This window comes from Pteronotus mesoamericanus, unplaced genomic scaffold (genome assembly GCF_021234165.1).
Source record: "Pteronotus mesoamericanus isolate MK-2021 breed Mesoamerican mustached bat unplaced genomic scaffold, CSHL_Meso_final scaffold_21, whole genome shotgun sequence".
Classification (NCBI taxonomy): Eukaryota; Metazoa; Chordata; class Mammalia; order Chiroptera; family Mormoopidae; genus Pteronotus; species Pteronotus mesoamericanus.
The window spans coordinates 10505235-10517280 of NW_026555310.1; the positions used below are offsets into that span (position 1 = coordinate 10505235).

Consider the following 12046-nt stretch of genomic DNA (forward strand, 5'->3'; position numbering starts at 1 on the left):
ATGAAGGGCCTTGCAAATCTTAAACATGAGTAAGTTCCAAGGAGTTAAAGTAAATATTGCTTTATCCCTGGAGGTTCAGTAGATGGAAGAAGGATATGTAATAATGGAAGATTTCAATTTGTGCAGTTCATTCAAAGTAACAATTTGTTAAAAGACATGATTCTTCACTGGTGACATATCAAGTAGTGAGATGCACTTTCAAATCAAATAATTCAGTAATAGTAAGTATGTTAGGACTTGAGAGATATCAGTGTAGGGACTAATGCCAAACACCTGAACCAGGATATGCCTCACCCATAATTTTGTGGGTTAAACTCTCTAGGAATTACTATAATAACAGGAGAAATTCTGAAATTCCCTTAAGTTCAGAAGCTAAGAAGCAAGGAAAGTATCCCAGTAATTAAATATAAAGGATGGTTCAAATTAGGTAAGAGGAGGTAATATGGGGGAAAAGGGGAAAAATGATACACTATAGGATTCCAAAGCATAAGGAGGCTAAATGAACTGTGGCAAAAGTATGTATCATATCCACTGAAGGATATTCAAGTAAAAATGGGGTAATTTAGATGATCTCTAGCAACACAATACTCAGATGCAACCTGATGTCTCCTGGCTCAAAGATCTGAGACCAGTGGTTCTCTGTCATATATGACCATAATCTTGGGATCTTTGTCAAAAAGCACCTGCACCCCCCAAACCTTACCAAGTTTTCATATGCACAGGGATGAGATAGCAAAAATATGGCAAAGGACTTATTTTCTAATACAATCTACCCCATATGCATGCCCTTAAACATCAAATCACTGCATCTGTAGGCATTTTGAATTATACCAAATTTTGGTCTGGAGACTTAAGTTTATTTTATATTGTAATACTGCCTCAAGATAATGACTTTCTGGGGACTCAAGGGCTAAAGAACCTGATTTATATAAATCCTCAAAACATTACATGTGATAATTTATCTTTACAAGGCATCTGAACATACTCACTTGACATGACAAAGAAAAAGCAGCTCAAGTATTACATCAATATTTACATTTTTACATTATTCTGAGCTTGATTTGTTTGGGGCTATTGTTCTCTTTTAAAAGTACTTCAAGAATATGAAAAAACTGTAAATAATAACTCTGGCCTTGGCTGGTGTGGCTCAGTGGACTACATGCTGACCAGCAAAATCAAGTGGTCGCTGGCTCGACTCCCAGTCAAGGCAATGCCTGGGCTGTGGGCCAGGTCCCCAGCTGGGGGTGTGGGAAAGGCAACTGATAGATGTATCTCTTGCGATGTTTCTCTCCTCCTCTTACTCCCTCCCTTACCCACGTCTCTCTAAAAATAAATAAATATATCTTTTAAAAATTCACTCTTAAAAAAAAACCCAATAATTTCTGGACAGCTGTGTAACTACCATCTAGCTTTCTCAAGCCTTTATATTTTATTCGTCAGGTGTTTAATCCCTAAAAATAAAATGTGCGAAAGCTAGGAATAGAAAAAAATGAAGGGAAAAAATCTCCCTAAAACTACCTTTTTTCATTTTTAAAAATCACTTAATTTTAGACATAGATTTATAAATTTTAGACATAAATTTATAAATTATTTGCTAGCTTTCTGACATTTGGGGGGCTTGGTTTGATTTCTTGCTAGTATATGAAAACCAAAGCACTCTAGCAAAAACACAGTAGTTACATTCCAATATTTATCCATCATTAAGTTTTCTATCTTAAAATACTTTTAATAACCATTTTACTTCACTTACATTAAAATATGGCAGTGTCATTTTATATTTGTTTTTATTTCCTTAGGTCATCTATCTTTGCTGTAATAATTTCAATTACTTTAGTATCAGATTTTTCATGTGTTGAACAATGGGCAGATAAAAACAGAGACAGTCACCTTTATATGTGAAGCATATATGGGTATCTACAAACTACTATAAAAATGGGTTTCAGCCATGGCGGATGTGGCTCAGTGGACTGAGTGCCAGCCAGCAAACCTAAAGGTTGCTGGTTCAATTCCCAGTCAGGGCACATGCTTGGGCTGCAGGCCAGGTCCCCTGTTGTGGGTGTCCAAGAGGCAACCTATCAATGTATCTTGCATATCAATGTTTCTCTCCCTCTCTTTCTCCTTTCCTTCTCCTCTCTCTAAAAATTAAGAAATAAAATCTTAAAAAAAGGTTTCATATTAAATAATTTTGTAGATACTGCTAAGCTAGCCTCACATCTGACTAGTAACTCGCCTTTTCAAGATCAAATACATCTACCATGAATAACAACAAAATGAGATAATATATATATTAATAAGCCACAACCCCAAATAATACTCTCTCCCCTTTAATTTCAATCAGTTTTTCAAACAGTTATTTTCTTAAGAGAAGTTGCTTAAAAGAAGTGAAAATCAGATGAAAAAGAAAAATAACATTAAATCATTCATTCAACAAACATTTATCAAGCACTTAATACTAAGTGCTGGGCCTAGGCACTCTGTTAGGTGGTCAGGTTAAAAATGCAGTGTCTGATTTCAAGTGACTCAGAGACTATTTAGAAGTTCACTTCTAGGTTTATGACTCTACTCATCATGTATACAACAAATATTTCTTGTGAGCCCACTACATGCCAATCACTGTTCTCGCTAATGGAGATAAAGTAGTAACAAAGTCCTTGCTCTCATGAAGCTTCCATTATGGTGTAGGGAGATAAGCAAACAAATAAAACATGTCAAGTGGCAAAAAACAAACAAACAAAAAAAACACTACAAAGAAAAATAAACCAGAGTAAAAAAGACAGAAGGGCAGCAATTTAATACAGGGTAATGATATTCATAATCATATTGAAGATATATCCTGTGAGCAAACCTTTTATTTATGCTCTCATTTAACTAATACTGTGAAAGGCACCAATCCGTCTTCACTTCACCAAATTAAACATTTTCCTAGTCTCCATTTTCCTTATATTCCTCCAAGCAACTGATTCTGCTGATCACCTCCATTTGAAATCCTACTGGTTCACACAACAAATCTCCTATCCATGTTCTTACCTTTAGCCATTAGGGCGGTATCAATATAAGCTGCACAATCATACCTAGGGTTTAATTACTATCTCCTCCTGTCCAACCAAGGGAAATATATTTTAATTGATATGGAATTGGACAGCATCTTGAGAAAAGACTTAATTCTGTTCTTAATTTCCAATAGTTTTTAGAAGCTTATATAACAATATAATGACATTTACTCAAGGCACTGGAGAGAAACATCAAAAACAAACCCTTGTACAACATGTCATGTGGTATAAAGCTCGTTTACAATTTATTCATTTACTTCTCATAAAGTGGTAATACCCTATGAAGCAGGCAATATTTCCACACTGAAACACTTTAAATTTTGCTGTGCATAATGAGCTTAGTGAGGAGGACTGAAGAAAAAAAGGACAACTATTTTTTTAATCTTCAGTAAGACAAAGCCTCAAGGCTTATACTATTTCAAAATTGTATTTCACACTATAGGTTTTGCCTTATAACTATTCCTTAAACAAACTATTTAATCTATTAAAAACAAGATGCTAACTTTCAAGAATGACATCATTAAAATAAGATTTAAATACCTATCATTTATTTTTCTTTAATATTTGAAAAAAAGCTTAAAAGTATAATGAAAAACATTAGGAAACATCTGTAATCCCAATATTAAAAAAAAGCTGCTAACATTTTGGTGTATTTCATATTTCAGCCCGTCCCTATTAACTCTAATAGTTTTAAAATTGCTCCATACTAACTAGAATACTAAGATTCTCTAAAAAAAGATGCTTGCTTTTTATTTAGAATGACGAATAAGTAAACAGGGGTCAAGGACCAAACTGATCAAATGGTGAAATCAAATCAAACAATTTTTTATAATTTTTAAAATTAGTTTCAGAGTATTTATTCAATAACTATTTACTGTAAATACCATGTGGCAAAGTGACAGAAACAAAAGATTATGTACCTTAATGAAACTGGAATCTCACCTGTTCAATCTCTTTGGTTTTTGATGCTATTGCTTTAGAGCGACTGTTTAGTTGACTGTCTTCAAATAATTCTATGCCATCTGTTGCATTTGACTCAGGTTCTTCTGGCTGGTCAATAAACAATGGTGCTGTGGATCCCGCCTTTAAGAAGAATTCAAAATCTTTAATTGCTTTCTTAAAGAACATACAGCATTTCAAATGACTTGTAAAGGCACTAACTAGGAGTTATATTAAGAGAACATGATAAATTTAACCTGTCTTAAGAAAATACTTTCAATTTCATTATTCATAATAAGCATGTGAGGAGAATTAAAGAAGAAATGACACGTAACTTTTAAAATTTTAGGTTACACAAAATCTCTAGGCTTATTTCATTCCAAATTTCTATTTCATATTATATTAAGACACAGCTCGAAGGTTCTGTCCTATAACTATTCCTTAAGCAATCTATTTAAGAAAGATTGAAGAGAAAAAGTCCAACTGGAACTGAGGGGTGTATGTACACATACACAATTGTACTAAAAGGAACATGGAAAAGGGCTCTATTTTCAGAAGTTGAAACTATCTTGCCCCTGTAGCCTAAGAATTTTTTTTGAAATAAATCAAAGCAATCCCCAAAAGTAATAATGAGCACTTCTATTTTAGAACACTTGAATGAATTATCCCACAAAAAATCTAGTTATTTTACTTTCTAAAAACACTTGGTAAAAGGAGAATTAAATGAGGAAAGATTATTATTTTAATTATATTCATTCGTTTCTTCACCACTTTGCTATATAAAAAATTCCAAGCACTGTTCTAGGAACAATGGATATATTAATGAACAGAAGAGACAAAAGTTCTTGACTTCATGTAGCAAGCTACATTAAGCAGTAACTTGGAGTAAACTGTTTGAGCGCATATATTTAAATGTTGTATGTTTTTAGGTGGGTGGGAGGATAAGGGAAGAAATAAGAACTGTGTACTTTAACACAAGTTTATAAAAAGCTTAGGGTGTCTGTGACTGAAGTTGTGGGAAATAGCTGTAGATTTAGAAAAGTCGTAAGACATATAACAATTACTGGTACTCTTCATCAGTAAAAGCAGTGGCATTCCAACACCTAGTGTGTTGTATACCGCTACAGCTTCTTTAGAGAATAACTTGGCAGCACTTATCCAAATTTAGCACATGTCCCTCTCACCAAGCAAAGTCAGAGAGAGAAGGGCAAATACTATGTGATCGTATTTTTATGTGGAATCTTCAAAAAGAGAAAAAAATAGAAAAAAAGACCAGATTTGTAGTTACCAGAGGGGGTGTGTGTGGGAGTGGTGTGAAAAGAACTGGATGGAAGTGGTCAAGAGGTACAAACTCCCAGTTACAAGATAAATAGTACTGAGAATGTACACACTGACATAAGGGATGTTTGAAAGTTGCTGAGAGTAAATCCAAAGACTTCTTATCACCAGGGAAAACACTTATTTTCCCCCCTTTTTGGAGGGTAACTACATGAAATAATGGATGTTAACTAAACTTATCATGGTAATCATTTCACAATATATTTATATATATGTCAAGACATTATGCTATACACCTTAAATTTATACAGTTCTATATGTCAATTACATCTCAATAAAACTGGGGAGAAAGCTTATTAGTAACTAAATTTAGTTCAATTATTTAGATAAATTATCCAAGGTGCTGTGGGGAAAACAAGGTAAATGCTTTGAGGTATATTCAATATATAGAACTAGAAAAGTAAAAAAATTGTTTTAATAAAGACAATATAATGTCCTCAGTGAAATACAAGTGGTATAAAATTTTACCATAGGAAGAAGAGGAAAATGGAATCAAGAAAGTTCTTGAGTCTTGTTATCCCAAGCTCTACTGATTCCACTGAATGAGTTTGAATGAGGAGCATGAAGATGGGCATTCTTCACTGGTGACAGAATAAGCCAGAGACACTGAAGCAGAAAATGACACTTTATTTTTATTTACTGATTTTCTGAGAGAGAGAATGATTTGTTGTTCCACTTATTTATGCATTCATTGGTTGATTCTTGTATGTGTTATGACCAGAGATTGAATCTGCAACCTTGATGTATCAGGATGATGCTCTAACCAACTGAGCTACCTGTCCAGGGCCTGAAAATGACACCTTATATGTGGAAAAAGCGTCAATTCACATTTTCACACAAATAAAAATGTTTAAATTTTCTTTTGCAGTAAAAAATCACCTGTTCTACTGGGACATTCTAATAGCCTTTAAACAATTTTATTTTCATTCTGATAGCCAAAAGCAAACTCTCCTGGTCATTTGTGTTAGGAGAGTAAATGGTATCCCTATGAAACTCGATTGACGGTAAACTCCTTGGCAGCTAGGATGGTGTCTATAATGCAGGGTTTGACACAAGTAGATGAAGACTGAATATGTAGTTAATTTAAATAAACTATGAGAAAGTCAGTACAGTAGTATTTCCTGAAATAAGTACTTTAAAATATTAACCTTAAAATATGCACTATGAAAAAATTTCATGTGTTGGATAAATTATGCAAATTTTATTATTTACCCTCCTTTCACAGACCACAGATGAGCACATTAACATATTAAAAATCTCTAAAAGCACTGAATTATCAAAATCAATCTAACTTTTTAAAATCTAGCATTTCCCAAACATACTAGCTAATATAGTCTTTTTTTACTTCCTCAAACCATTAGGACCCTTCATAATCACTATTTTATCAAATACTTTGGGAAATTCTCTATTAGTGGCCAAAAGGTAAAATTATAAAACTAAACAGAGGAATAAACTACAACATTTCTGAATTATTTTAAGTATATCACATGAATATATCTGTAATTTCGCTGTACTTCACCTAAAAACTACCTTGCCTCCCAACCAAATTGCTTAAACCTATGTTGGTGGCAGCAAGAGAAAAGAAACTGGAAACCTAAATATTTAATCTCTCTCTACTCATAAAAATGAACCTACACAATGTTTATGAAATACACCATTATATAAATAGCTAATATAAAATACTGTCACAACTAAACTTAGACACACACACACACACACACACACACACACACACAAACTATACCCAACTCTTTCCAAGCATTAAAGTCCTTTTTTCTTTCCAGTTTATTCTTTCAAATTAGATGTGAGTTTATAGAACCAAGGTGAAAATTCTCACAAAGTCTGTACTGCAAACAGCATGGATCACTGAAATGAGTAATTTTTTAACAGCTCCCCAAGAAGAAATGTTAACTATCTGAGCAAAATGTTAATAAGATATGGTGGAATCAAGCTTTTAAACAAAAAACAATATAAAATATTTAAACTAAAAAGTTTAAAATAAATATTCCCCAACTGCTTTATTTCCAGTATGAAAAAGTATCAATGGAACTTGAAAAAACACTTTAGATAATGCTACAACCTTGTTGCTGCTTCACCACATTAATGACGCACAGCAAGTAATGAACATACTAAAATAATTTCATTCCTACTCTGATTCACCTTGCCTTTGGTTCAACAGAGATCATATCTGATCTATGACACTCCTTATACATTTGTTAGTGTTATTTACTTGTCATTAATTCAAAATCTAGGAAATTCTGGACATATTTTATAGAAAAAATAAGGAGGTCTTAAAAAAGTCTTTCTGGATAACATGTCACTGCCTATTCAGAGTCAAGATCCAGTCAAGCAATAATAAAGGAGTATAAGTAAAATATTTAAAATTAGGGAAAGGTAAATAGTGTTTTTTTTAAATTTTAAGATATTAAAAAATGATGGGGATGGGTAAGGGAGCATAAATACAGAGTCTGGCAGAAGTAAGGCCTCCTTGAGTGTGGTTGGTAGGTGTAATAATTTATAGTTTTAATTTGAGCATTTCACATAAAATGCCATATGGTATGCTTGAGTGTGATATTATGTTACAGAATTACCTGCTTATGATTTTGTAATATAAAAGGGGCATTATTTGTGCCAGACCCTATATATCTTAAAGCCTTGCTAATTGAAGATAAAGTATTTAACAAACAACAATGTAGTGTTTTTAGAGGTTTTCAATTTTAAGTACCCTGACAAAAACTATCAGTTCTGCACAAGAGCAATTTTTAAGCATTTAAGTCTATAACTAATATAAAAACCGTTATTCTAAATTATCAAAGAAAATAAGCAACATGACCATATTAAATGCATTACTGTATTATTCATGCACTTAAATAGTACTGGAAAGGTACCAAAAAGGAACAGCTTGATGTTTTTGAACAATTTACTCAAAAGTATGTAAAAATATTGATTTTACAACTACAATAACAAGAAAACCTTGACTACTTAAGAATAATTGATATCAAAATTACAAATAAAGTCTCCATTTGCACAAGTACAGATAGGGTCAGTGTTGATCTATCCTTTCCAGGAGCGGTGTACATTAGTTATTTTGGAAAGGATCTTTTCATAGTTTATGAAGATGTACATAGGTATATAATTTGCATACCGAATTCTAGTGCTTGATCCTTTTTATCAGGACATTCCGTGAAAGACATCCAAAACAGACTGAAAAGCCATAAATCTCTTCCAAAGAAACATAATTTGTCGTGGTAAAAACATTTTTATATTCCCTGCCTATCATGTCAAAATGATTCCTCAAGTACCAAATCCTTTATCTTAATTTTGCCCATAAAACATCTATAATCTATTAGAGAAGTTATAGGCTATAAAGAAATTTTTCAGTTCATTTTCAACTATTGTAACACAAACACTTCAGAAACAGTATTCTAAGGACCCAAAACCGCTATAATCCTTTGGTACTCCAGACTCATCAAAGGTCACAGGTAGCCCAAACAATGCATAATTTCATTTCTTGGGATATTTATGAAATTATTTACATAGACTAGAACACACAACATACAGTCCAAGACCTAAGGTCTAATTAGATTTCTGTTCTGAATTCACTCGTTTATGACTGATGGCTTTGCATAATTTCTAGAGATACTTTAAACAGTAAAGCCTATAAAAGAAGCATGTAAATAATGCATTTTCCTTTTATTTTATATTTATATTATTGTCACACTTCTAAACTATTGGAGGTATCAACACAGTAGAATTATTGAATTCAGTCTTTCTTATTCAGACTATTATTATGTGATATATCTTAACAATCCATGAGAATATTGTCCCCAAATACATTTTAAAATACTAGAACCAAATATTTTCTGCCCATAATTTAAAATCTAAACTAAACTCTCAGATGTGAAACATAAGGGAAGAATTATGCCTTACCTCGTACTCAGAAATTTCAGGTAAGTTACTTTCATCTGCCTTCTCTAGCTTTTCAGCAGCCCACTTGCTTGCAGCTTCAGCATGTTCCTTTTCATTTAGGAACTTGGATTTGTCTAATACCTAATAAAAACAAAAGAACAGTCCTGTTAAAATTCCCAAGGGCTTTTAAACTTCAAATACATTAATAAGTACATCCCACCTGCACTTAAAATCATATAAGCCTTCAAATGCATATAGAAAACAAGTACATTATTTTTTTCAAAAATATTCAACATAGAATTTCTTTATGTAGCAATTCCTTAAGGACATACAGACTAGATCTCTTAATTTCATTTACACAAAAGTTCAGAAATTCATCTAAGAAACAAAACAAAAGACACTAACAATGAACTAATATACTAGTAATATTCAGAATATATGACACCATATGGATTTCAAATTTCTTTTGTTTTTTTTAATGTAGGTGCTGCCAAATAGCAATGACATGAATAAGGCGTGATTGTGAAGCAAGGGATATTTGTCTCTGGGAAGATAGGACCTAGAAAACTCCAGTAAAGAGACATGATCAAATTTTTCTTTAAGTTGAATGTCAGATTGCAGCCCTATGCATTCCATTTGAAAATTGGCAGGTAACATTTTTATGAAAATTACACTTATGAAAATGGAGTTGAAAATATAACAAAATATCATTTTCCTGGAAATCTATCTTTAATTGTATTCAATGAAATAAATAATGCCAAAACCCCATCAAGGTAAATTACTAATTAATGCAAAGAAAAGCCCGGATATGCTCTTTTTGTAATTTGTAATAATTTATATAAATCTTACTCTTTACATAAAATCTATAGACTTAAATTTCATTTTCTGATACTACTGTTACTTCCCTTCCTCAACAACATAGAATACTAAACAAGAAATGGGATATGGAGTTATGCACAGACCTAGGTTAGAATGGCAGTTTCATCACTTACTAGGTAAATGATTTATGACATTGTGAGTTTTGGTTTCCTCATTTACAAAATAGGGGTTAATAATATTCAGTTTTACTAGACTTATGGGGGTGATCATTTTATAAATTATATAAATGTCTAATCTCTATGTTGTATACCCGAAACTAGTACAGTACTATATAAAATTTTTTTAAAAATTAATAATATTCACTGTATTACAAAGTAGTTGTGAGACTCACAAGAGCTAACAGACCTGAAAGTATCTAGCAAATGCTTGGTACTCTAGTTTTTCTTATCCATATTCATTGCTATAAATCTGTCATAAAAACTAAAACATATTTAAAAATCAATCAGTTCATGGGGTCAATATAAAAATGAAGAAAATAAAATGCTTTTTTCTGGATCACTTATGCTTCTCCAAATGGTTTTTACAGACCTATGTTACAGAATAAGATGTAAAAACTATAAGGCAAAAATTAGAAAAATTCTTTTCTTAGGCCCATATGGTACCTCCCTGATTCCAATCTATATCATTAGCAAACATTTTCATCAATTAGGCCCTTCACCTCTAATATTGTCCCCATCGCTTCTTTAAAGTCACATCATTGATTTTATCTCCAAATATATCTCCTCTGGATCACAGGGCCAGAAATCTCTCTGTTACGGTATATTACCATTTATAAAATGCTTTTATATACAAACAAAAAAAAATATTTAATTAAACAGTACTCCATGAGGAGGCTTAGGGCAGACTTTATTACCCAAATTATAAACCTAGAAACTGAATGTCAAAAAAAAAAAAAAAGTGATTTCCCACAGTTACTGTGCTGAGCTGGAAACTTAAAACTAGGTCTTCTAGAACAAAAAGGCCATTGACCTCCTTCCACAGCTTATTCAATTCACCCAACTACTGGCTTGTCATCTATAATGTTTACTGGAAGAAAACAACAATGCATCTATGTGGAGTGATTCCACAGCTATTAAAGAAGCCTAAATATCTCACTCAAAAGCCCAACCCATACATAAAGTTACAAATGTATAAATAATATCTTTGTTATTACTTAGTAATAGAGTTTAAATATTTTTTTTAATTTAAAAGAAAAACAGGAACAAATGTATCAAAGAAAAGAATTATACCTCACTTTTTAGGGACATCGGTTTTGAAAAAAAAGTTATAAAGACAAAACAAACACTGTAAGTTATCCTTACTAATAAAGGAAGCAAAATCTTCTATAACTCAATCTTCTACTCATCCATCATTAAATCTGTACATCTGAAAAACTCATCTGAAACTAACTTTTACCTGACTTGTGTGGCTCAGTGGATTGAGTGCCAGCCTGCAAACCAAAGGGTCCCTGGTCCAATTCCCAGTCAGGGCACATGCCTGGGTTGCAGGCCAGGTCCCCAGGTGGGGCCACAAGAGAAACAACCACACAGTGATGTTTCTGTCCCTCTCTTTCTCCCTTCCTTCCCCTCTTTCTAAAAATAAATTAATAAAACTTTGAAGAAAGACACTAACTTTTAAAAGCAGAGAATAAATTTTGAACAAACACCCTTGACCTCCCTACATGAGGACAGCCATAATATTTAAAAGAAAAACTCTTCCACCAAATCAGGAAATCTAGGTAATAAAACTTGCCATAGCTACCATGTAACTCTGGGCAAAAGAAGACAAGAGGCTGCACTTTCGAAATGCATGAAATGATTATAGATCTAAAATTCTGAAATTTTGATTTCATCTTAAGACAAAAATGCAACCATCTACATAAACTGACAAAAATATCTAAAATCCACTATCATTGTTTTCCTCTAAATATATTTTAACATGTGCCACAAAAT

At 32.5% G+C, this 12046-nt stretch overlaps 1 protein-coding gene across 6 annotated transcripts in view; it reads right to left on the reverse strand.

The window, feature by feature from the left end:
- Positions 1–12046, reverse strand: part of PPHLN1 (periphilin 1) — a 116482-nt gene that overhangs the window by 46362 nt on the left and 58074 nt on the right. For all 6 annotated transcript variants that reach the window (XM_054591223.1, XM_054591221.1, XM_054591220.1 and 3 more), the window contains 2 exons: positions 9258–9377; positions 3993–4133 (listed from right to left, as the gene is read on the reverse strand). In XM_054591223.1, the coding sequence (XP_054447198.1) occupies positions 3993–4133; positions 9258–9377 (261 nt within the window). The remainder of the gene's footprint in view (positions 1–3992; positions 4134–9257; positions 9378–12046) is intronic.